This window comes from Bos grunniens, chromosome 4 (assembly GCF_055505025.1).
Source record: "Bos grunniens cultivar Pamir isolate PY7600 chromosome 4, Bosgru_T2T1.0, whole genome shotgun sequence".
NCBI classification, from domain to species: Eukaryota; Metazoa; Chordata; class Mammalia; order Artiodactyla; family Bovidae; genus Bos; species Bos grunniens.
This window is the reverse complement of record NC_141168.1, coordinates 15,812,280-15,839,514: the sequence shown is the minus strand read 5'-3', so window position 1 is coordinate 15,839,514 and position 27,235 is coordinate 15,812,280. Positions and strand designations below refer to the sequence as shown.

The 27,235-nt window shown below is 43.9% G+C and overlaps 1 protein-coding gene across 11 annotated transcripts in view; it reads left to right on the top strand.

The window, feature by feature from the left end:
• The window catches only part of TMEM178B (transmembrane protein 178B), a 415,735-nt gene that overhangs the window by 53,614 nt on the left and 334,886 nt on the right, over nucleotides 1–27,235 (top strand). For 2 of the 11 annotated variants that reach the window (XM_086395202.1, XM_086395199.1), the window contains exons 2-4: nucleotides 2,545–2,693; nucleotides 6,643–6,700; nucleotides 23,481–23,651. The exons of the other annotated variants lie outside the window; for them this stretch is intronic. In XM_086395202.1, the coding sequence (XP_086251328.1) occupies nucleotides 23,621–23,651 (31 nt within the window). In that variant the 5' untranslated portion in view covers nucleotides 2,545–2,693; nucleotides 6,643–6,700; nucleotides 23,481–23,620. The remainder of the gene's footprint in view (nucleotides 1–2,544; nucleotides 2,694–6,642; nucleotides 6,701–23,480; nucleotides 23,652–27,235) is intronic. 11 annotated transcript variants of the gene reach the window in all.

Here is a 27,235-nt window from a genome sequence, read left to right as displayed (position 1 = left end):
AGAGAAGAACAGGGAAGCCTGGCACCCTGCAGTCCATGGGGTCACAAAGAATTGGACATGACTGAGCGACTGAACAACAACAACAACAACAGTTTCTCCTCTCGGCTCCTGCACATCATCCCCTTGAATTCCTCGAGTCCAGGGAGGAAGGTTAGCATCCTGCAGAGAGGATGGGAGGTGCTTGTGGCAATGTACCTACTTCAGACCCAGAACATGGGGTCCAGTCCCCATGTCTACACTGTGAAAAGTGGCCACTGTGAACTCAGACACTGACCTCATGGGCCTTGGCTTCCTAGGTTGTAGAATGAGGAAACTAGAACTCTCGGCAATCTTTTGAATTAGAATATTCTGTGAAGTTAGTGGCAGACACATATTCTAGAATTGTGTGCTGCAATACCTTGGGGATCCTGTGGGTTCTGATCTAGACATTCTAGAATTTTGCAGTCAAATGAGTTGCACAAACTTTGGGCTTCCCAGCATGTAAAAGTTGTGTGTACACCATACTGTAGTCTTAAGTCCATAATAGTATGATGTTTAAAAAACACACCTATCTTAATTACTGGTAAAAGATGCTAACCATCATCTGAGGCTTTGGGGAGTCAATGTTTTTGCAAAAGCAATAGGAAAGATTACTGATCGCAGACCATAATAACAAATATAGTACTATTAATAGAAAAGTTTGAAATAGTATAAGAATTACAAAAATGTGACAGAGACATGAAGTGAGCAACTGCTGTTGGATGCATGGCACTGATAAACTGGCTTGGTGCAGGGTTGGCGTAAACCTTCAACTTCTTTTTTTTTTTTTTTTTAATTCAGTACCCGAGAAGCACAAAAAAGTGAGGTATGCCTGTACTGGTTACATCTCCTTTCTTCAGTCAGTCAGTCAGTCCAGTCGCTCAGTCATGTCCGACTCTTTGCGACCCCATGAATCAAAGCACACCAGGCCTCCCTGTCCATCACCAACTCCCGGAGTTCACTCAGACTCACGTCCATCGAGTCAGTGATGCCATCCAGCCATCTCATCCTCCGTCGTCCCCTTTTCCTCCTGCCCCAGCAGGAGGGTCTTTTCCAATGAGTCAACTCTTCACGTGAGGTGGCCAAAGTATTGGAGTTTCAGCTTCAGCATCAGTCCTTCCAATGAACACCCAGTACTGATCTCCTTTAGAATGGACTGGTTGGATCTCCTTGCAGCCCAAGGGACTCTCAAGAGTCTTCTCTAACACCACAGTTCAAAAGCATCAATTCTTTGGTGCTCAGCTTTCTTCACAGTCCAACTCTCACATCCATACATGACCACTGGAAAAACCATAGCCTTGACTAGACGGACTTTTGTTGGCAAAGTAATGTCTCTGCTTTTGAATACGCTATCTAGGTTGGTCATAACTTTCCTTCCAAGGAGTAAGCATCTTTTAATTTCATGGCTGCAGTCACCATCTGCCGTGATTTTGGAGCCCAGAAAAATAAAGTCTGACACTGTTTCCACTGTTTGCCCATCTATTTCCCTAGAGTGACATTAAACATTCACTTTTTAAAAGTTTGAAAGGAATGAGCATCTTCTTCATGTGGGCCCGTTTTAGCTTTTCTGATAGGGAACATCGAACATCAAGAAGCAATGAGCTTCTTTGATCCTCCAGCCGGGTCCCTTTTGAGGACCGTTGTCCCCTAGACTGTAATCTGCATGAGGGCAGGACTCCTGTTTGTCTTATTTAAGAGCCCTCTCAGAGCTCTGCCTGTTCACATGACTGGAAGTGGAAGTTGGACATATTTTATTTGTTTTATTTCTTTGCCACATAGCACAGTGCCAGGAATGTAATAAATATTTGTTGAATTGATGCCTAACATATGGTATTCTAAGTATTGTGAATGGTGGAAATTGCAGCATAAGCAAGGTGAGGGTATGGGTATTGTATTTTTTTTTTTTTTCCTACGGAAAAAATAACAGTGCAGAATGAAACCTTTCAAAGAAGATTACAAAGCTGTTTTCTTTCTCATTACTCATCACTTTCTTCCTCCGCAGAATTCCAAGTCCTATTGTCTCACCAAACAGTGAAAAGAGAAAAATGTAAGAACCTTCCAGAATTAACCTAGGCTTTGTATGCCCTCCTTGTTGGATGTGTGTCCCTTTTGTGCTTTGGTTTGGTAGAAATTAACCAAAGAGTAAAGAAATATCTGAGGTCCCCTATCGGGATGCTAATTAGTTGTTTTCTTGTCAAAGGAATTAAAAAGATGTTTCTGAGAGAATGTCTGTTTGATTTGGAAGAGAACTTTTGTCTCACCCCAGTTTTACGTGGTGTCCCCAGGTATCTCCAATTAGCTCAAGAGGTGTTACACCATTAAAAAAAAAAAAATCTCAAAGTGAAAATTAGTTTGCTTTGGTTTAAAACATACATGCAATATATCCCTTCAGGAGGAAGAAAGCTATTATAAAATCTGGAAAACAATTTACAAAAAGAACTTAGCTCCCTAACTGCTCGGAAGGAAGTCTGGTGCCCTATACAGTCTGAAACTGACTGGAAAATAGAGTTGTTGTTTTAATTGCAGTTGGCATTTGCAACTCTCCAGGTGAAGAAGTCAGCTTGCTGGAACATTCTTTTGGCATTAGAAGCTCAGAAAATTAATAAGAAAGAACCGAGGACAAAGTGGTACTTACCGATTAAAGCACACTTCTGGAATTTCTCACGGACCCTCAGGTAACCTTTGGTTTGTAGACATTGAGCGATTGCTAAGCAGAGAGCGCTGTGCTGGTGCAGAGAGCTCCCTTCTCTAAAGGACTCTGGGCTTGCTGGGAGTAGGAAGGAAGCAAGAGAGAGAACCAGAGTTAGTGGCATGACGGATCCGATCCTCAGTGTGCTGGGAGGTCAGAGAAAGGAGGGGCCAGGCTGGATTGGAGTCCAGAAAAGAGATACCATGGCTGCCGGTGGTGCCTGACGGGGTGCCTTGTTTGTCAGTGAGCAGAGATGACTCGAAAGGGCATTCAAAACTGAGGAATAGTGTGAGCCAGAGCTGGAAGGCAAGCAGTGTGTTGGCACATTGGGTAGGTGGGTAGTGGTACGTGGAGGTGACTCATGAGAGGTGAGGCAGGAAAGCTGAGCAGGTGCTGATCTGTGAAAAGATGGTGCTGTTTGAGTCTGGAATGTCTTTCCTGAACTCAGTTTCCTCCATCCTTTGCTCTCCACACCCTTCCCCTTGTTTGGGCGCACACAGAAACTGGTTGGGAAATGTTGCTGTAAACAGTGAGTGGTCAATGGTGCTTTGATCAGAGGATGGCATGTCTCAGAAGAGGATTATGTAAGAACTTATTTTTTAATATAGTTTTAATTGTTTCATGTCTTGTTTATAGCTGCGGCTATTCGATGGACAGTAGACATGCTAAATGGGATCAGTGTTTGCTGTTTAATTCACCCGGTCAGGAGGGATCTTGGTCTAGAAATACCCTGGAGAGTTTTGAGATCACAGCCACCCATTGTGCCTGATGGTTGTGGCCTGAGATGACCTCTTTGGTATCCCTCCAGTGTGTGTGTGTGTGTGTGTGTGTGTGTGTGTGCATGCGCGAGTGCGCATGTACTAGTCAATATATTTGGTTACCCCAAAGTGGAAGGTACAAAGGCTTTAGGACCAGGCAGATTTTTTTTTAAAGTTGCTGCTACTGCTGCTAAGTCACCTCAGTCGTGTCCGACTCTGTGTGACCCCATAGACGGCGCCCACCAGGCTCCTCCGTCCCTGGGATTCTCCAGGCAAGAACACTGGAGTGGATTGCCATTTCCTTCTCCAATGCAGGAAAGTGAAAAGTAAAAGTGAAGTCTCTTAGTCGTGTCTGACTCTTAGCTACCCCATGGATTGTAGTCTACCAGGCTCCTCTGTCCATGGGATTTTCCAGGCAAGAGTACTGGAGTGGGGTGCCATTGCCTTCTCCATTTTAAAGTTGAAGTATAGTTAATTACAATGTTGTGTTAGTTTCAAGTGTACAGCAAAATAATTTAGTTATATATATATAAATTTATATGTATATGCTGCTGCTGCATCGCTTCAGTCGTGTCCGACTCTGTGCTACCGTATGGACAGCAGCCCACCAGGCTCCTCTGTCCACAGGATTCTCCAAGCAAGAATACTAGTGTGAGTTGCTGTTTCCTTCTCCCTTATGTGTGTGTATGTGTATATATATATATATATATATCAGTTCAGTTCAGTTCAGTCGCTCAGTCGTGTCCGACTCTTTGCGACCCCATGAATCACAGCACGCCAGGCCTCCCTGTCCATCACCAACTCCCAGACTTCACTCAGACTCACGTCCATCGAGTCAGTGATGCCATCCAGCCATCTCATCCTCTCTCGTCCCCTTCTCCTCCTGCCCCCAATCCCTCCTAGCATCAGAGTATATATATATACATTCTTTTTTAGATTCTTTTCCATTGTAGGTTATTAGAAAATATCAAGTATAGTTCTCTGTGCTATACAATAGGTCTTTGTTGATTATCTGTTTTCTATGTTGTAATGTATATATGTACACATTAATCCCAAACTCCTGTTTTGTCCCTCTTCACCTTTCCTCTTTGGTAACCATAAATTTGTTTTCTATGTCTGTGAGTCTATTTCTGTTTTGTAAATAAGTTCATTTGTATCATTTTTTTCTTACTGAATTTTTTTGGCTACACTGCACAGCATATGGGATCTTAGTTCCCTGACCAGGGATTGAACCTGTCCCCCTGCATTGGAAACACAGAGTCTTAACCACTGGACTGCCAGAGAAGTCCCTGTATCATTTTTTCTAAGATCTCACATATAAGTGATATGATGTATTTATTTTTCTCTAACTGGCTTACTTAGTGTGATAATATGTCGCAAATGGCATTATTTCATTCTTTTCATGGCTGAGTAGCATTCCAGTGTATATGTAGCACATCGTCTTTATCCATTCCTCTGTCAATGGACGTTTAGGTTGAGGACTAGGCAGATTTGCATCGGATGCAGGTCTGCCCCTTTGAGCTCTGTGATTTGCGTTGGAGTGCATAGGCCAGCAGCAGCAACCACCAGGGAAAGCCCCACTGGCGAGAGATGGGGTAGGGAATGACTGTCGGGGGTCCAGCCTCTTGTTGGACACAGTGGCTGCAAACGGAGACACAGAGGAGGGTCTCTGCTCCTTGGGCATTTGGTTTTCTTGTATCTTCTCTCCTGCAGAGAGTCTAATCCTGTTCCTTCTTCTTCCTCCAGATTCAGTTTAGAAAGACTTTTTAATCCTTTTTTTAAAGACTATTTGGTGAACTTTGACTCACCTGGGCACTACTTTGTACACATGTGTAATGGGTTGAATGGTGGCTCCCAAAAAGATACTCCCGAGTCCTAACCCCTGGAGCCTGTGTATTTGGAAAAAGATCTTTGCAGATGTAATTAAAGATCTCATGATGAGATCATCCCAGATTTAGGGTAACAAGTCCAATGACAGGTGTCCCTGTGAGAAAAGGAGAGGACTCAGAGATACAGAGGCACATAGAGTGATGGCCTGGTGAAGATGGAGGCAGAGATGGGAATGATGGATTGACAAGGACTGCTGGGAAACTTCCAGAAGCTAGGAGAGAGGCAGAGAGTGCACCCTCCTAGAAGGAGCCATCCCTGCTCACACTCTGATTTTGGATTCCTCGCCTCCAGAAGAGAGTAAATTCTGTTTTAAACCATGCTTAAGTTTAGGATAATTTGTTTTGGCAGCCCCAAGAAACTTGTATAGCACCTATGTGGGAAGGCTCCATCTCCACTTTGTGGTCCAAGCCCTTTTAAGCTCCCTGAGCAATTTGCTTCTTTAGAATTTTTTCACTTATATTTCTCTGCAAGGTAGAGTCAGAAGTTCCTGTTTTAGGTCCAGTTCCTTTGCGCTGTATTTCCTCCGGGGTCTATTGGCCCTGGAGTCTGCACCTGATGAGTGAGCCCTAGGATATCAGGGGACCTGGTTTCTTTCCTCCAAAGGCTGTCAATTTCAGCTTATTGCTCTTGTTTCTTTTACTAAGGTGTCTATATAGTATGTTGTTAAAACTAAGACACTTGTGAGAGTTAAAAGGAGCACAGAAAGAAAGTGAAAGTGTTAGTCACTCAGTTGTGTCTGACTCTTTGTGACCCCGTGGACTGCAGCCCGCCAGGCTCCTCTGTCCACAGAATGCTCCAGGCAAGAATACTGGAGTGAGTTGCCATTTCCTCCTCCAGGGGATCTTACCAACCCAGGGATCGAACCTGGGTCTCCTGCCTTGCAGGCAGATTCTTTACCATCTGAGCCAGCAGGGAAAGGGGGTACTACTGGTATTTATAACAAACGTAAACTGAGACTGTCTTAGGTGAACCAGACATCTGGTCATTCTCTTATTGGTCATGTCTAGGTTCTAAATACTGGACTTGTGGGGCATCCTTTCTGGTCTGGTTGGTATAATTGCTGGCTAAGCCTTGGGAGTGAGAAATGCAGGGAGTTCAGAATCGCTGGCCTTCCTAGTCTCTTTTCTCTTGCTCTAGTGTTCTCTCCAGAGGCTTGATTTCTCTTTTTTCCTTTTTAGCTTCATGTCTGATAACCCTGTTTTGTCCTCAGACCTCTTTGGTAAGGTAACACAGCCCCTTGACCTCTTCCTCATTCTCATTTTTGCCTCTCAATATGCTTCTCTGTAGTGAGTAAGAAGATTGGGACTCCTTTGGATGGACCATCAATTAACTTGAATCCTTTAAAGTAAGTCTTAAAATATGTTAAATTATTAATTCACACCAGAAACAGGAGCAAAGAGTTTGTCATGTTTCATACATTAATACTGCATGGGGCTCTGACACCATCTGGAGCACAGAATCCTGGGGCCCATGATAGGGGCTGTAGGCAGTCACTGAAGTTGTTTCATGATTCCCACACCGCTGCCACTGCTGAGAGAACAAAGAGTCGTCTGTTGGATGTTCCTCTGCGGGGTGGAAGCTAGGCCACGTTCTCTAAAATTAGCCTCTTTTCCTCTGCTGTTGTTGCAAATAAGGAGCCTTCCAGGAGGGTATTTGCCATCACCACCAATGACCTAGAAATGTCAGTTACAATTAAGTACCATGCTCTGAGATATATTAGCCATATTGCTCCTCCGGAGAAATGAATGGCCATGCATGATGTTTCAGTTACTAGATTGGAATAAGAGTCTAAGAGAGCTCTTTTGGAAGACAGTGAACTTCTGCAGGACCCTGTAGCCACATTTGAGAAGCTACCGCCAATTGCCCCGGGGTAGTAGGTCACATGTCTGACTGCCCATTTCAAGGATGCCCTTAAGGGTAGGGATTATGTTGCCATGTTCATTCATGTGTCCTGCACACCCCATGTGGTGCGAGGCAGCTGGGAGATGCTCAGGAGATGTGTCCTGAATGAATGAGTGATGCTAGAAAAGGTTCAGCATTTCTATCTGCTGAAGTCCTATCAGTGGCTAAAACTTCGAGACACTGTATAAGAAATACTCATATTCCCAAGTGTGCTTCTTTATTCAGCTTGATTGCACTATGGTGTGAGGAATAACATATGTAAAATGCTCAGATCTGTAGTGACCAGCTCCATCTTTGTACGTGTACACGCTTATGTCACCACCACTCAGATCGAGAATGAAGAACACGTCTTAACACGTAAGAAAGCTCCCGTGCGCTCCCTTCAGTTAACAGCTTTCTGTCAAACATCACCACTTTGTCTTCTGTGATCATAGGTTAGTTTTGTCTGCCCATGTACTTCTTATATATGAAATTCTGTAGTGTGTGGTCTCTTGTGTTTGGCTTCTTTCACTCAATATTATGTCTGTGAGATTCATTCGAGTTGTTAACTGCTGTGTAGCAGCAGTTTATTCTTTTTATTGCAAGGAGGTATTCCATTATATGAATATACCGCAATTTATTTATACACTTTAGTGTTGGGACTGTTTCCAGTTTGGGCTATTATGAATGTTTTTGTACATGTCTTTAATTGCACATATGTCCTAAAATTTCATGTTTTACTAATAAGGGAAGGAGAGGAAGGAAATAATAATGATAATAATAACTGATGCTATTGAAAGGTTACTAAATACCAGGAAGTACAGTAAGTGATTATGCAAATACTCTGTAGCCTAGTCTATGCATGTTTTTTTATTGCCATACCATTCTGTCTTCCCACTTTGTGCCTTAATTAGAAAAAAAAACCCTTAAAAGCAAGATAACCTTTTAGTACACATTGTGTACCTGATTAGTCAGCATCTGAAATTATCTAATTGACTCTTTTGTTTGTTTTAAAGCAGCCCCCGTCCCCTGCTGGGGCTTCCCAGGTGGCGCTAGTGGTAAAGAATCTGCCTGCTAATGCAGGAGGCCCAAGCAAGAGAAATGGGTTCGATCTCTGGGTCGGAAAGATCCCCTGGCATAGGAAATGGCAATCCTCTCCAGTGTCCTTGCAAGGAGAATTCCATGGGCAGAGGAGCCTGGCAGGCTACGGTCCATGGGGTCACAAAAGGAGCTGGACACGACTGAAGCAACTAAGCACTTGCCCCGCTACCGTGGCTTTCTTCACTAGAATGGGAGCCCTGAAGATTTGGGACTGAATCCCCAATAAGCAGTTCTGTGCCTGGCACTGATAAACTGCAATAGGCTTACTTACAAGAAAGCTGATTTTTTAAAAAGATTATTTGTGAGCAGGTTGTTTTTGAGTCTCAGACACACTTTGTCACAAAATTATCTTGGACTGGTCTAATGCAACCTGTTAACTGGAGTGCCAGTGATGGTCACCAGGACCTCCTACAGTCTTAATTTCAAAGAGAACAGCTCTTTAACTCAGGTGTTTCCTAGTATTTTTGTGCCATTTTTCACCGTTAACCTCATTAAGCAGCCTTAAAAAAAAAAAAAAAGTCAACTTGAGTCTTCAGTTCAGTTCAGTCGCTCAGTTGTGTCCGACTCTTTGTGACCCCATGAATCGCAGCACGCCGGGCTTCCCTGTCCATCACCAACTCCTGGAGTTCACTCAAACTCACGTCCATCAAGTCGGTGATGCCATCCAGCCATCTCATCCTCTGTTGTCCCCTTCTCCTCCTGCCCCCAATCCCTCCCAGCATCACAGTCTTTTCCAATGAGTCAACTCTTCGCATGAGGTGGCCAAAGTACTGGAGTTTCAGCTTCAGCATCATTCCCTCCAAAGAAATCCCAGGGCTGATCTCCTTCAGAATGGACTGGTTGGATCTCCTTGCAGTCCAAGGGACTCTCAAGAGTCTTCTCCAACACCACAGTTCAAAAGCATCAATTCTTCGGCGCTCAGCTTTCTTCAGAGTCCAACTCTCACATCCATACGTGACCACTGGAAAAACCATAGCCTTAGTTAACATACAATAAAATGCCTAGATCTTGAGTGTTCTACTTGATATGTGTTGATAGTTAAGTATAGCCATCACTCCAAATGAGATGCAGAATTTCTCTAGCCCCCCATACTTCCTCCTCAACCCTTCACCATTTTCCAGGCAACCACAAATCTGACTTCTTTCAGTATGAATTAGTTTTGCCCGTTTTGGACTGCCATATACAAGGGAAATACAGTGTCTGCGCTTTGGTGACCAACTGTTTTTCCTTATCGTGGTGTTTTGAAATTTACCCTCATTGTATATATTTTATTGTTGTTGTTGTTTAGTCCCTAGGTTGTGTCTGACTCTTTTGTGGCCCTATGGACTGTAACCCTCCAGGCTAATCTGTTGAGGGGATTTCCCAGGCAAGAATATTGGAGTGGGTTGCCATTTCCTTCTCCAGGGGATCTTCCTGACCCAGGAATCGAACCCTCATCTCCTGCATTGGCAGGTGGATTCTTTACCACTGAGCCACTGAATATTATTCCGTTGTACGAGTATCTCACAATTGATCTACTTTCTTGTTGGACATTTTGAGTCATTTCCAGGTTTTGGCTGTTTTGAGTACATCTTTCACATACATTTTTGTGCAAGTCTTTTGTGGACATAAATTAATTTCTCTTGGGTAATGATATAGAGGTGGAATTATTTGGTAAGTGTGTTTATTCAACTTATAAGAACCTTGAAAGTGGTTGAATTATTTTACACTCCTATCAACATGTATGAACATTCCAGTTGCTCCACATACTTATCAACATTTGGTATTGTCATGGAGCTCTATTTTTAACAAGCTCTGATTTTGTCTTTTTGCAGTTCCAACATTTGTCTTTTTGCAGTTCCACACTTTTTTCTCTCTCAATGTGTACCTCAAGCCTCTATTTACAGCCCTGGCATTTTTTTTTTTTTTGAGTGACAAGTCTGAGAATTTCCTTAGCTCTTCCCAGCTTGAACCCTTGCTGCATATTTGGTGGTTTCTGCTTTAGAAGAGGAAACTCTTAACTCATCTCAGCTTTCCTGTCCTTGTTTGGCAGATGTTAAGTTCCTATTGAGCATCTAAGGCCCAACTACCATTCTCTATTGGATTTTTGGCTTTAGCTGAATTGAGCTAGAAATTAATCTTTTCAAGAGTGGGGTATTTATCTGACGTGATCATCATTATATGCCTAGCTTCCAGAACAATGCTGGTACATAATAAATATTTATGTAATAAAGACATTTTAAGACTGTGAATGTAGTAAACATGTTATACATTACTCAGCATATAACAATTTATTAGGAGTTTCTGATAGTGCCACAGTTAATACTTTGTTTTTCCTTAAAAGCAAAATGGAGTATGATTTAGTGAGAGGGGTATAGAGATAACTAAAGAAAATAGACTGAAGTTATTAATGATAAGATGGATTTGTGTGCAGGCATAGTATTGCCTTCCATATGGTACGAGAGAAGGGGGCTACTAAAAGTTTTCATTCTGCAAAATATCTTTCCCACCACTTTGGCAGAACTCCTAAAATGTGTGTTAGAGATTTGTTTCTTGGCTTAAGGTATTCAGTATTTTTATTTTCATGAGATCATTTTTAAAATTCAAAATTTTAAGGAAGGCTCATAGGCATCCTTATAGGGAATTAATTTAATAGACTTCTTCACCAATTCACATGGCTTAGGGATAAATAGGAAGGGAGAAGGCGGGACCAGGGAGTTAAACCCAGGGCTTTCTCTCCTGAGTGTAGAAGCGTGTGTGTGTGTGTGTGTGTGTGTGAATCTGTGTGTGCTTTGGGGTGTGCAGGGGAGTTAATGCTGAATTTGAGAAACAGAGTGCAGAAGGAAAGGTGTTGGAAGGAAACATAACCTCTGTCAAATTTTAGTTAACATCAGTCAAGCTGTTAAACATAAGACTGATGTGTAGAGACTATAAAAGCTATGCCATACTTTCTTTCAGTTCTAAAATCATATACAAAAGATGACTTATGTGTTTTAATGGCAGTTTTGTTCTCAGATACAGTACATTATGAACACTTAAGTTAAACTTTATCTTTTAGACATAATCTTCCATGAAGCAATCTAGATGCTCTTTACCATTGTTCTCTTCTTTCACAATTAGTGCCACAGCCAGCTTAAATCCATCGACTATCCAAAGATGTGTTGGGTTTCACCTTTGCTTTTCCTTTTCAGTCTGCGTAAAAGTTTCCGTCTTTGCCCAGACATGTTTGAGACCTCTGATTTTTATCTTCAGCATTTCATTTCCCTTTTACTTTTTTATAAAGTGATGGATATAGTAAAATATTCCATAGTTGAGCAGACATTGCTCTGCTAAATAAGATGACCGTGCTGAAGACACTGTGCTCCTTTCATTGCTTCTCTCTGCATTTAGAGCAAGATCCTTCTCTTTACAAGAACTGAGGCCCTGAGTGGTCTCCTACCCACCCCAACACCCTTATTTCTCACCTCTCCTCCTCTCGTTCACACCACTTCAGACATGCTAACACTCTTTCCGTTCCTCAGATGTATTGGCTTCTTTCCTGCTAGAGGACTTCTGCACGTACTGTTTCCTAAGCTCTGAACATGCTCCTTTTTTTCACGGGACCTAGACCTTCAAGTCCACTCTTGAACTTAACTCTCCAGTGAGGCTTTCTCAGACTTCCCTATTTATTTTTCTGTGTATTTTTATTCATAGACTTTGAGTTTTAGGAGAGCTCTAGATTTAAGGAAAACTTGAGCGAGATAGTATGGAGTTCCTAGATAGCCTCTGCACAATTCCCACTATTATCAACATCTAGTGGAGCTCATTAATGGAGATTAATGAACCAATATTGATGATATTAACTAAAGTCTATTTTATTCAGACTTCCTTAGTTTTTCTCTGTCCTTTTTCTGTTCCAGGGCCCCAATCAGGACCCCACATTATGTTAAGTTGTCATGTCTCCTTAGGTTCCTCTTGGCTTGTGACAGTTTTTTTCAGATTCTCCTTGTTTTTGATGACTTCCACAGAGTTGTGTGCTGGTTAGACGTTTTGTAGGATCCTCCTCTATTGGAACTTGTTGGATTTTTTTCCCCTCATGATTAGACTGGGTAATGGGTGGAAAAGGTCAGTTTTCATTCCAATCCCAAAGAAAGGCAATGCCAAAGAATGCTCAAACTACCGCACAATTGCACTCATCTCACACGCTAGTAAAGTAATGCTCAAAATTCTCCAAGCCAGGCTTCAGCAATATGTGAACCGTGAACTTCCAGATGTTCAAGCTGGTTTTACAAAAGGCAGAGGAACCAGAGATCAAATTGCCAACATCCGCTGGATCATGGAAAAAGCAAGAGAGTTCCAGAAAAACATCTATTTCTGCTTTATTGAGTATGCCAAAGCCTTTGACTGTGTGGATCACAATAAACTGTGGAAAATTCTGAAAGAGATGGGAATACCAGACCATCTGACCTGCCTCTTGAGAAATTTGTATGCAGGTCAGAAAGCAACAGTTAGAACTGGACATGGAACAACAGACTGCTTCCAAATAGGAAAAGGAGGATGTCAAGGCTGTATATTGTCACCCTGCTTATTTAACTTCTAGGCAGAGTACATCATGAAAAATGCTGGGCTGAAAGAAACACAAGCTGGAATCAAGATTGCTGGGAGAAATATCAGTAACCTCAGATATGCAGATGACACCACTCTTATGGCAGAAAGTGAAGAGGAACTAAACAGCCTTTTGATGAAAGTGAAAGTGGAGAGTGAAAAAGTTGGCTTAAAGCTCAACATTCAGAAAACTAAGATCATGGCATCTGGTTCCATCACTTCATGGGAAATAGATGGGGAAACAGTGGAAACAGTGTCAGACTTTATTTTTTTGGGCTCCAAAATCACTGCAGATGGTGATTGCAGTCATGAAATTAAAAGACGCTTACTCCTTGGAAGGAAAGTTATGACCAACCTAGATAGCATATTAAAAACCAGAGATATTACTTTGCCAACAAAGGTCTGTCTAGTCAAGGCTATGGTTTTTCCAGTGGTCATGTATGGATGTGCGAGTTGGGCTGTGAAGAAAGCTGAGCGCCGAAGAATTGATGCTTTTGAACTGTGGTGTTGGAGAAGACTCCTGAGAGTCCCTTGGACTGCAAGGAGATCCAACCAGTCCATTCTAAAGGAAATCAGTCCTGGGTGTTCTTTGGAAGGACTGATGCTAAAGCTGAAACTCCAATACTTTGGCCACCTCATGCAAAGAGTTGACTCATTGGAAAAGACTCTGATGCTGGGAGGGATTGGGGGCAGGAGGAGAAGGGGACGACAGAGGATGAGATGGCTGGATGGCATCACTGACTCGATGGACATGAGTTTGAGTGAACTCCGGGAGTTGGTGATGGACAGGGAGGCCTGGCGTGCTGCGATTCATGGGGTCGCAAAGAGTCGGACACGACTGAGCAACTGAACTGAACTGAACTGAATGGGTTTGGGAGGAAAATGATACAGGTAAAGTGCCATTTTCATCACATCATATTAATGGTACATCCTATCAACATGATTTGTGACTGTTGATATTGACCTTGCTCACCTAGCTGAAGTAGTATTTGTCAGATTTCTCTAAAGTTCTTTTTACTGCCTTCTTTGGAAGGAAGTAACTACTTCATAGCTAAGGAGTGGGACCATAACTCCCTAGTCCTTTAAGGTGGAGTATTTACGTAAGTCATTTGCAAGTTCTCTGCACGGGAGAGCTTTCTTCTCCATTTCTTAATATATTCAACCATTTACTCATAGCAGTATGGATTCATGAGTATTAATTTTATACTTTGGAGTATAAGTCAATGCTATTTTGTTTATTTTGTTGCTGTAGTTGTTCCAGTGTTGGCTGTTGGGAGCTCTTTCAGTTGGTTCCTGTGTCTCTTTGATCTTGCTTCATTAATTAGGTATTTATTTGTCAACACCTTTCTTTCTGCTATTTCAAAGATTATCTTGTATGTTTCCTGCCCCACCCCTAGAATCGGCTATTTGTCTAAGGAGCCTGGGTTCCTTTTGCTGGAGAATGATATTAGAGACTAAGATCTAGGTGCTAGGTATGCTCATTGCTACTGGGTGTTCCCCATTTATTTTTATGCTGATTCTTTCCTCCATAGCATAAATTAGATAGTATGTTTGCTTTTTTTAGAACTTGCTTTAATTCTATTTATAGAATGATCATTTCCATCAATTAGAGACACACTAATAATTAATTATTTATGTAAATATTTTTAAAAATTGTTCAAGTCTCTTTGGGAACAGGATAGATTCTAAAAAGGCATTACTCTTTACCATAATGCAAAGCAGTTCTTCCTGACAAGGATTTTTTTTTACAAAATGGTATTAAAATAGTTTATTTGCATGTACTTTAAAAAATTTGAGTATAATTGATTTACAATATTGTGTTAGTTTCAAATGTACAGCACAGTGATTCAGTGATATATATATATATATATATATATCTCCATATACATGTACATGGATATATATGCATTTTTTCCCCCCAGGATAGGTAGTTACAAGATACTGAATATATTTCCCTGTGCTACACAGTAGGTCTTTGTTTATTTTTTCTTTTATTATTGAAGTATAATTGCTTTACACTGTTTGGTTTATTTATTGTCTGTCTGCTCACCTTCTGTCTGTCTTCTGTCTGTCACCTATATTGGCTGTTCCCTGAGGTTGAACACCATACTTCACCCACAGTGCCTGACGCATAGCTGGCCCTCAAGAAACACGAATACTGGCTGGAAAGCAGGACTTTTAACAGAGAGCTTGAGTGTTCATCTAACAGCCATTTAAAGCTGCAATTTAACATATAAGTGGTGTTCAGACTTACTGTGTTTCGGTATACGAAGTATTAGGGAAAAGCTAGCCTAGTCCAAAGCTGGACGTGTGACGTTAAGGATTTCTTTTATATATGTATTACTTATGCTATGCTATGCTATGCTAAATCGCTTCAGTCATGTCCGACTCTGTGCGACCCCATAGACGGCAGCCCACCAGGCTCCACCGTCCCTGGGATTCTCCAGGCAAGAACACTGGAGTGGGTTGCCATTTCCTTCTCCAATGCATGAAAGAGAAAAGTGAAAGTGAAGTCGCTCAGTCGTGTCCGACTCTTAGCGACCCCATGGCATGCAGCCTACCAGGCTCCTCCGTCCATGGGATTTTCCAGGCAAGAGTACTGGAGTGGGGTGCCATAGCCTAATGTATTAATTGTGTTGATGTTTACATTCTAATTCTCTAGTAACTTGTTTATTAGCTTTACAATCAGAAAAAGTATGTATGATTTCTAGCTAAGTATTGCTTAGTGTAGGTGAGATAGCTAGATAGTGAAAACGCGTGTTTATTTGCTAATAGTTACAGTAAAGACAGTTTTTTTTTTGGTTTGTTTTTTTAATGCCCCCTTCTCCCCCCCATCCCCAATAGCCGTGGGCAAAGAAGTGCAAGTAGAGGCACAATAAATATGCTCATTACCTTTTCTCTGTCAAAAGTGATACTTTGGAACAAAGACATGCTAAAGCAGAGACAGCTGGAATAGGCTGGGAGGGGCTGGGGCCTGGAGCAAATGCTCAGTGGGGGTGGTTGCTCAGGGACTCCGGGTGCAGTGGTCAGCACTGGAGGGATCTCCAGTTTCTGGTAGTCAGCCTGGGAGAGTACACCCTTGGGAGACCACAGTGTGCTTACCATGAGGAACCCAGACACAAACAATGCTGGGTGTCTGAGCCCTCGGTGTGGAAACATTCTGTCGGTGCTTGCAAAGAGCAGGGCCCCAGTTCATCCAAGGAGCTCAGGAGAAGCCCTTCTTTGAAAGAAAGAGGAGAGGGAGCATCTTGGGCTCAGAGATGTGGACAAAAGGGAGCTGGCGGCTCATTTGCCAGAACCGGAGCCCATGGCGGGAACAGGGGAGCAGAGCATGATGCCAGGACTGGGCAGCTGCAGGGCGGACTCGAGGTTCAGCTCTAATGTGAGCAGGTGCCCCTCCGTTGTCTCCTGTCCTTAACCGGGCTCAGGGCAGGTTGAGGCTGCAGGGCTCAGGGTCTGGGGTTGGGGTGGTGGGTCATGTGACTACAACCTTAGGTAGAGAGGAAATGCTAGGCCTGGCTTGGAGGATCTTTGGTTACTATTTGACCTTTAGCTCTGGTGTAATTGCTTTTGGGAGGGAATCATTCGAAGGTCACTTTTGGCTGCTTACTGAGGCAGCCAGCAAGGCTTACCCTTGGTCTGCATCCTGTGCAGCATAAACACGATGTTCTGAGGACGGGACAAACTGAGAAAGCAGCACTGACAGATATACACTACAGTGTGTAGAGTAGATGGCTAGTGGGGAGCTGCTGGATAACACAGGGAGCGCAGCTCAGTGCTCTGTGGATGACCTAGAGGGCCAGGATGGGGACTGGGAGGGAGGCTCAGAGGGAGGGGTATATATGTGCTTATAGCTGACTCACACTGTTGTACAGCAGAAACCAAGACAACATTGTAAAGCAATTATCCTCCAATTAAAAATAAAAACACCGCAGCCACTAACCCCAAACTCCCAGCCCATCCGTCTCCCTGCCCCACCCAGCCCCTTGGCAACAAGTCTGTTCTCTACGTCTGTGAGTCTCTTTCTGGTTTGTAGATTTGTTCATTTGTGCCATATTTTAGATTGCACGTGCGTCAGCGTTAGTCACTAAGTCGTGTCCCACTCTTTGGGACCCCATGGACTGTAGCCTGCCAGGCTCCTCTGTCCATGGGATTCTCCAGGCAAGAATACTGGAGTGGGTTGCCATTTCCTTCTCCAGGGGATTTTCCTGACCCAGGAATGGAGCCTGGGTCTTCTGTACTGCAGGCTGATTCTTTACCACCTAAGCCACCAGAGAAGCCCAGATTCCATATCTAAGTGATACCATGTGTATAACTGAGTCACTTTGCTGCACAGCAGAGATTGATACAACACTGTAAGTCAACTATACTTCAGTACCTAACTGCTCCAAAAGACTGTTCCACCAGCCCCAGCAGACACTGGGTTGCCCCGGCTCAGCTCTTTTGCCGGGCGGGGGCCACATTGCTGCTCTCTGGAGTTCCCTTCCTGGCTCCTGTGAGGAGCGGGCAAATGGGGACTGTTGTCCTCACCTTCTACATTCTATCCCCCAGGAATTTGCTCCCTAATCTCAGATCCCCCACCAGGGGCAGACCTGGTAGAGTTAACCCTTCATGTTCCCTGCTGTGCCTAACTTTTCTGACTTGTGAAATCTGGGTGAAGGAGGTGCAGTGGTTTCCCCTGGAAGATTTTCTGAAAATCCTAGATTAAGAGGCCACTTCTTTGCAGTGACATAAATGGCCTTTATATCCTGTCTTGTATAAAAGAGATGTTCAGAGTTGGCAGCATTGCAGGTCGACTCATTCACCCCTGGGCCATGCATTTATTTGGAAATTGCAGAATGTCTCTTTACTTTTTAATTTAGTGGTTCTCAAGGTTGAGGGTGTACAAGAATTTAAACAGTAGAGTCCAGGGCCCTGCTCTGTGCAAGTCGGATTCTGTAGGTCTGAAGCAGATGTAGGCCACCTTGATTCTAAGCAAGAGTTAGAACTCTGATGTCTCAGGGGAGGGGAGTGATTGTCACTGTAAAAGCTACGAGGTGCTGAGCTGATTGTCTTGTGGTAACAATAGCTCCTGCCCAGTTACTGTGACTTTTCAAACACATTGCTGGCCTAACTAATATATACCCAAGGGTCGTAATTTGCAATTGTCCCAGTGTTTCTAGAAAGCATTTGGTTTGAGGAGTGTTGGAGAGTAATTGTTTGTTGAAGCAATAATAAAGTGTTAGTTGCTCATGTCTGACTCTTTGCAACCCCATGGTCTGTAGCTCGCCAGGGTCCTCTGTCCATGGGACTCTTTAGGCAAGAGTACTGGAGTGGGTAGCCATTCCCTTCTTCAGGGAATCTTCCCAACCCAGGGATTGAACCTGGGTCTTCTGCCTTGCAGGCAGATTCCTTACCAGCTGAGCCACCAGGAAAACCCCAAGAAGCAACAAGAGGAAGGAGTTTGTTTATTGTGTGCTCACCAAATACTGAGTACTGCACTTAGCACTTTTATATGTAGTATCTTATTTAATTCTAATAAAGCTCATCAAAATAGATATTAATTGTTCATTTATGGAGGAGGAAACTGATGTTCAGGGAGGTTTATAAGGTGCCCTGCTGCAGTTTCCACAGCTCTTGGGTGGCAGAGCTAGGATTTGGGTCTAGGTCAGCCTGACTTCAAAGCCAGTGTCCATCCCGCTGGTACCTGTCACTGCCTTCTATTCCATGCTTTATTCCATGTTTTATTTCCAAGGAAAGAAAACACACAGCCCCAATTCCAGCATGTAGCTCTTAGTGGTCTGTGAGCTACTCACAGGCAGAGTCTTGAATTGGGACATGGGTAAGAACACAGACTGTGGACCTGATGGCCTGGCTAGGAATCCAGGTCTTCCCATTTCTTAGCTGGATAATGCTGGACATGTCACTTAACTTCCTGGGACCCCATTACAACATCTTTAAGTTGAGGATAATAATATCGACCTCATGAAATTTCTTTGGGGATTAAATGAGGTAATATAAGTATAACCCTTAGTGCCTGGTGTATAGTGACCACAGTTGGAATGTTAGCTGCTCTTTGATGGCGATGATGATAACAGCTGCTGCTACTGTGGATCACTGTACACTTCTGTTACCAGCGTGGCATTTGGCCTGTTGTTAGGACTAAGGGAATATTGGTGAATGAATATATCCCAGTTGACTCTTCAGTGGGCTTCCCTGGAGGCTCAGATGGTGAAGAATCTGCCTGCAATGCAGGAGACCTGGGTTCGATCCCTGGGTCAGGAAGATGCCCTGGAGAAGGAAATGGCAACCCACTCCAGTATTCTTGCCTGGAGAAGCCCCTGGACAGAGGAGTCTGGCAAGTACAGTCCATGGGGTCACAAAGAGATGGATGGGACTGAGTGACATACACACATACACACACATTCTTCTGTGGTCATTCCTTTTTTCGTCCATTGACCCTCAGCCTTCTACCATCCTTTCCCACCTTTCCTGTTTCTTTATTCTCACATTCTCTAAGCCACAGAAGTTATCTGCTTCACTTTGGATGTTCGTGTCTTCAGGCTGCGTCTGTGAGGACCTCGGGGTGGTTATGGAAAAACACGTGTGGTTGGATGAGCATCTGTCTGGATCATCTGTGTTTGTCTTTCTATGTGTGGGCATATCTGTAAGGGAATGAATATTTGTATGAATTTGCAAGTTGGGGTGTGATTTTGCATTTTTGGGGGGTGTGTCTTGAGTAATGAGAATGTATAATTGCTGATATATACATTTAAAGTGTCTTGTATGGAGGAGGTGTTTCTACTCCCCCTGTGTTGAGAGTCCATCTGATTGGGGTTTTGGAGAGGTAAACTCAGTGAAGGAAAGACTGGGAGTGAGATCAAGCTTTTTCCTCATCTCTCTTCCTCATCTCTCTTTCCTCTTCCTTCCTCTCTCCTTCCCGTCTTCTAATAGAGGAATGTGTTTGGTGGAGTGGAAAGCTGGGCTGTGGTACAGAGGAGGTGAGGCTGGGGTGATGGATTGGGAGGCAGACAGGGAAGCCCTGCTAAGCCCACATTTAGCAACTTGACTTTTATCCCAGAGGAACCTAGAAAGGAGAGATGTGGAAAGATATTTGTATTTCAAAAAGAAAAATGCAGCGTGAAGGATGGAATTGAGGGAGATGGTTGGAAGACTGTTGTCGAAACCAAGAAGAGACAATGGAGAGGAAGGGACAACTTTATGAGATGAAATTAACAGGACTTAGAGATGAGTTAGACACTGGGATGAAGAATAGGGAGTCCTCCAGGTGCCCTGCTTGGAACAATGGGTGTATGATACTGCCATCAGCTGAGACAGAGAATACAGGTGGAGAAACAGGTTGGGATGGTGTGGCAGAGGGACTGAGCTGGGGACCTATGGAGTTTGGAGTATCCATTGGACATCCAATGAAAGATGTCAAGTAAGCTGTTGAATATGTGAATCTGAATTTTAGAAGCAAAACATCTGCTTATAGATGGTCACTGAAGCCATGGGTAAAGATGAAGTTGCCTCAAGAGAACATGCAAGAATGGAAGAGAAGAGAACTGTATTAGTTTCCTAAGGCTGCTGTAACATATTACTACAAACTTGGTGGCTTAAACAATAGAAATGTATTACCTTATGGTGTTAGAGGTCAGAAGTCAGACATGGGGCTTAGGGGACTAAAAGCAAGGTGTCAGCAGACCTGTGTTCCTCTTGGAGACTCTCGGGAGTCTTCCCAGCCTCTCGAGGCTGCCCACATTCCTTGGCTCATGGCCACATCACTGTCACCTCTGCTTTAGTCACTGTAATTTTCTCTCTGGCTCAGATCCTCCTACTTCCCTTTCATAAGGATCCCTATAATTACATCAGGCCCACCTGGATAATACAGGATGATCTCCCTTTCGCAGATTCTTATCTTTTTCTTTTTTTAACTTATTCTTGGCTGTGCTGGGTCTTTGTTGCTGTGTGGGCTGCTCTCTAGTTGTGGTGCCCGGGCTTCTCGTTGCCGTGGCTTCTCTTGTTGCAGAGCACGGTCTCTAGAGCGTGTGCACCTCAGTAGTTGCAGCATGTGGGCTCGAGCACAGGCTCAGTAGTTGTGACGCATGGGCTCAGTTGCTCTGAGGCATATGGGATCTTCCCAGACCAGGGATCGAATCCATGTCTCCCCCACTGGCAGACAGACTCTTCACCACTGAGCCACCAGGGAAGCCCTGCAGATCATTAACTTAATTGCATCTGCAAAGTCCCTTTTGCTGTAGAAGGTAACCTATTCATAGGTTCCAAGCATTAGGATGTGGGCATCTTTGGGGGAGCCATTATCCTGTCTACCACAAGGATCTAAAATAGAACCCCAAAGTTTACCAACTTTAAAGACATAGAGGAAGAGGATTGTGCAAAGGAGGCAGAGAGGAATTAGAATGAGGAGACTGTAGCCTGAGATCGGCCGGGGTTAGGAGGAGATAGTAGAGAATTATGCAAAGAGGAAATGATTGCTTCTATCACATACACTAGATTCTACAGGATAAAGATAGAAAATTGTCCGTTGGATGTGACAAAGGAAGAAATTCATTCTTGCAACAAATACTTATTGAGCATCTCTTTTGTGCCAGGCACTCGCAGGTGTGGCAAATATAGCAGAGATGACGTACAGTCCCTGCTTACATCCTCGTGGCAAAGACAGGCAGTGAATCAACAAGAAAGCAAATCACATAGCTATAAGTGCTATGTAAGGAGTTCAGTTAGGAGATGTGAAAGAGAATGGCTGGGAAGACCTGTGAAGAGGTTTGACGTTGAAACCTGTATCTGATCGACAAGAAGAGTGAGTCATTGAATCCTGGGGCCAGCACTCCAGGTACTGGGAGCAGCCAGTGAGAAGGCCCTTGCTGGAGTGGGTCCTTGTTTAGCAAGAGCAGAGAGGGGGTCTGTGTGGCTGTAGCATGAGGGTGAGGAGGGGTGTGTGGGGAGTGAGGTGGGGAAAGGCTGTGCAGATCTTGACCTTGGGCTTTGAATGCCAGGTTTTGTTCCAGGATTTTGCTGTTGGTGGTCAAGAGTGAAACAGAGACTAGGAAAAGAGGTGATTGCAGGGACTTCTCTGGAGGTCCAGTGGTTAAGACTCTGCCATCTAATGTAGGAGGCTTGGGTTCAATCCCTGGTTGGGGAAGTAGATCCCACATGCCTCGAAGCCAAAAAACCAAAACATAAAATAGAAGCAATATTGTAACAAGTTCTATAAAGATTTGAAAAACTGTCCATATCAAGAAAAAAATCTTAAAAAAAAAAGTTGATGGCAGTAAGAGGTGATGGTGGCCTAGACTGGGATTATAGTAGTTACGGTTGAATTATGCCCTCCCTGTGCTGTGCTCAGTCATGTCCGACTCTTTGCAACCCTGTGGACTATAGCCCACCAGGCTCCTCTGTCCATGGGATTTTCCAGGCAAGAATACTGGAGTGGATTGGTATTTCCTACTCCAGGGGATCTCTCCGACACCAAGATCGAACCCCCATCTCTTGTATCTCCTGCACTGGCAGGTGAATTCTTTACTACTGAGACACCAGGGAAGCCCATATACCCCACTGCTACCCCTCAGAGATATGTTGAAGTCCTAACCCCAGGTACTGGTGAATGTGGCTTTACTTGGAGATACAGTCTTTGCAGATGTAATCAACTTAAAATGAGACCATACTGGATTATGATGAGCCCTAGTCCAAATGACTGATATCTTTATAAATAGAAGGAAACTTGGACACAGAAAGAGAGAATCGTGTGATGACAGAGGCAGATACGGGAGTGATGAAGCTGCAAGCTAGGAAACACCAGGGCCACCAGGAGAAGCTCAGAGTCAAGGAAGGATTCTTCCCTCTGGGTTACAGATGGAGCATGACTCTACCAACACCTTGATTTCAGACATCTCGCCTCTGAAACTATAAGACAACACATCTGTTGCTCTAAGCTACCTACTTTGTGGCAGTTTGGTACGGCAAGTCCTAGGAAATGAGTACGGTGGTGGAGATGGGCCGGGGTGGCTTGGAGGTAGAGCTGATGAGATTTGCTGATGGATTCAACATTAGAATTGTGAAGGAGAGGGAGTAGTTGGGGACAAACTAAATTTATGACCCAAGCAGCTGGGGTAACTGGTGATTTTCTCTGCAGAGACTGGAAAGACCATGGCTGAAGCAAGTTTGGGGAGCAAAAGCAAGACTTGAATGTGTGAGTCAGAGACTGAGTTGGAAGTATAAGTTTGAGGGTCATTAGCATATAGATAGCATTCAAATAATGAGAGTAAATGAAGTCACCCAGGGAGAAGAAGTTTCAGGAAACTCTAAGTGGCCTTGAAAATTCCTCATGTGGAGAAAAAGGATTTTCCAATGTCAGATACTCCTCACTTTTTAAGGGTTCTGGTGGGGGATGTGTGCTATTCCTCCCATCTACCAATACATGGGTCAAATGAAATGTGTATTTCTTTTACTTGGTCTGCTTTGAAACCCTGGCCAAAATATTTTGAAGGTCCTTTCAATCCTATCATCCTCCTATCATGAGGTAGAGAATCTTTTCCCCCGGCCAAATTCCTCCCCACTAAAAATAATTGTATTGGTCACAGGATTGCCTTTGAATGATGAATGTGGTAGAAGCGATGTTGAGTTTGGTCTCAGAGCCTGGACTCCAGAGGTCTTGCGGTTCTGACTTTGCCCTCTTGGACCACTCTTGCCTCCGTGGAAGGACGACCGGGTTCTACTACTGATGGGAGAATCGCCTGACTGCAGCCCAGTGAGTGAGTCCAAGTGAGATCAGTAGCGGAACTGCCTGGTTAGCCCACAGAACCAGGGGGAATGACACATGATGGTCGTTTTAAGCCACAGGGTTGCCAACTGGTTGGTCCCGTAAAGGGATACACTTGGCATAGAGCTTGCATCCATGCAGGCAGGATAATATCAAAGGGAAGAGCTGTATGCTATTCAGGGTCAGGAAAATGAATCAGGATTTAATCTAGATGCATGATTAAATGGAAATCTAAAAGGTCATGGAATAATACATCTTTCATAAAATGATGAAACACAGAAGGCACATTTCAGAGACCAAATGGCATTCAACAAATCATTCCTTCAACAAATATTTAAGGGTCTCCTGTCTACAGTATGCCTTCAGGGCGGTAGGTGAGGGGCACAGGGGTGGAGGGGATGAGTTCAGAATACTGTCCCTGTGTGGAGTTTATCGTTGAGGGCGTAGCATGACTGTGCACTAGGAATGGCCACAGATACAGAATGGGGTTGGCATTAGCACTGGCTGTCAGCGGTGGACCTCTCACTAAGTCCTGTGCCCTTTCTTATCTTACTGAGATCTCACCACAACCCTATGGCGTGGGGCTTATTTGCTTCCATTCTGCAGATGAACAGACTGGCTCTTGTAAAGAGCAAGTAGCTTGGCCGGGATCACACAGCTGGCAAGGGATGGCTACACCACCAGTTGTGTCTGACTCCCAGGTTTGTAGAGTAAATCCCCTACGTATGAATGAGTTTCATTCTGAGAGCACTTTCATAACTCCAATTTGTTTGTAAATCCAACAAAGTTAGCCCTAGGTACCCAAGTGACACAATTGACTATATAGCACAGTACTGTAGTAGGTTTATAATACTTTTCAGACAAGTAATGCATCAAAAACAAATGCAAAAAATAAAACGTCTTTAATCTCACCGTACAGTACCTTGAGAAGTATAGCTGCGTCACCACCGCTTTTACACTTACTTCTTCTGACATCCTGAGCTTGCAATAAGGATGCTGGACTACTGTGAGTAAACTACACCAAGGCACAGTCATTTGTGGAGAATGCACACACGTGACAGTGAATGCCAGACATGTGAACTACGTCACGTGATTGGACATGTGCACACACGTTTGCATCTTTGAAAGTTTGCGACTTGAAGGTTCATATGTAGGAGACTTAATATATTCTCTTTTCTACCAGGCTGTCTTAATTTCCCACTAATCCTCTCCTAAGAAGGCAGGTTATAGGGCCAGATTCTAGTTTGGGTTTAGAGGGGCTCTGTCATCAGATGCGGTTCCTCTCTGGGTTGGCAACTGGCATTGGGAGAACAGATAGATGCTCAACGGTGAAAACCACTGTGGAGATATAGCCTTCCAGTCTCTCTGCACAAGGAAAATCAGGATCTTGGTGGGAGGGGAAGGCAGAATGAACCCATAGCATCACAAATTCAACCTGTGAAATCTTGAGAGACACCCCCTCTCTTCCCAAGTAGACTTTAACAAGGAGGGTGGCCCCTCCAGGGTATATTCTCATTGTACTGGGTTCGTGCATGGCACAGCCATGTGGGTGATGGGGGTTAGCTGGAAGGGGAGGACCACTGTCGGAGTCAACACCCCTCACCTCACAGGTCCCTCCTGGTGCTTGGGCAGCATTCTGTGAGCTCCACAGCTTGGGTGTGGCAGCTGGGTTCCATCGCAGATCTAGTATGTGGTGTCACAGTTGTGGGACAGTGTGCTTTGGTGGATGTGTGCTAAGTTCAAAGGAAGGCTTGCATATCACTGGACTCTTAGCAGAGGAGGGAATCATGGCTAGGGTGTGATCCCATGCTGAAGGGAATGGCATTGTGTGGACTCAGACGGAGCCCATGGCAACTACTGTCCTAAGAGTCAATCAGAGTGATGAGGTCACAGGCAGAGAAGGGTTCCACACAGGGATGCAGAAGTCAGCATCTCAGGATAGGATATGGGGGATAGGCCACATCCTGTGAGGCTGGGCCTGACTCTGTCCTGGAGCTCCTGCCCTCGAGTGGGCCACTCTTGGGGGCTGGGGGCTGCATTCAGGTCCCATCTCTGGGAGGGCCTCAGGGTGTCACAGGTAAAGCTGACTCAGCTTCCAGACTTCACAATGAGGTTCGCCTCAAAGATCAGGACACTCAGCTTCCAGACTTCACAATGAGGGTCACCTCAAAGATCAGGGTGTCCTTTTGCTTCTTGGTGAACACTTATAGACTCTAGGGTCTCCGAGTCCTGAGGGCAGAGTGTGAGCACGAGTCACTTCTACATCACCGGACCAGGCTTTGTCCTGACTCTGCCACTTAGAATGGTTTTGAAGTTTGGGGGAAAAAAGAAATCTTGAAGTAACCTTGCTCTGTGGTGGCTGCGGGCTTTGTGACCATAGGCGCTAGGACATCAGCAGTGGGTGAGTGGTGATGGGAGTCCCTCCCATCCAGGGGCTCTGTGGAGGACCACCAACCAGAGGGGCCATCTCTTCTTGGACAGAACCGGCCTTTTAACTGGACAAGCAGATTCTGTTAGACCCTAGTAAAGGCTGAAGCCAAGCCTCCAAATGTTTTCTTTCCTCTTTCTTAAAATATTGCTTATTTATTTATTTTTATTGGAATCTTTTACAACATTTCTATTTATTTATTTATTTTTGGCCCTGCCATGTGGGATGTGAAGGCATGTGGGATTTAGTTCCCTGACTAGGGATTGAACCCAAGCCACCTGCATTGGGAGTGCAGAGTCTTAACAGCTGGACTGCCAGGGAGGTCCCTCTCTTTTTAAATGATAGTTCATTTTCTCTAACAGCAGTGGTGATATTTACCAGACATTTATTAGGTGCCAGGAATTGTGCTAGGTACTTCACAGACATTATATTATACAGATTCTCACAACACTGAGGCAGATACTAGCAGAACCCCTTTTGTACAGATGGTGGAACGGAGATGCAGAGAAAGTAGATTATTTGTTCTAAATCACATGTCTAGTAAGCTATGGAACAGGAATTAACTAAAGCTTGAGCACTTATCTGTGCTGCTTCCAACAGGCAAAGAAAGAGCAGTCTCAAGGTAGAATATTTGCAAAACATGAGAGAAAAACAAATCATCTGTAGTCTCCCTCTCCATAGATTCCCTCTCTTAATGTCTTTTTCTGTGAAAATGTAATTAAAAAAAAATAGTTAACGTAGTTACTGACCTTAGTCTGCTTTTTAAAAATTCTACATTATAGTTGAACATTTTCCAATGTTAAATATTTTTAACCCCTTGATTTTTTAATGGCTGGGTGCTGTGTGCTCAGTCATGTCTGACTCTCTGTGACCCCATGGACTGTAACCCGCTAGGCTCCTCTGTCCATGCAATTTTCCAGGTAAGAATACTGGAACGGGTTGCCATTTTCTGTCCAGGGGATCTTCCTAACCCAGGCTACAAAGCATTTTATTATATAGGAATCTATAATTTAATTTAAAAACATCTCCCTATTATTGGAACTTCAGGTTGTTTATAAGTTCTATTGGTATAAATAATGCTATGGCTGGCAACTTTATTTATGCATCTTTGCATATATCACAGAAGACTGCCTGCTTGAGAATAAATT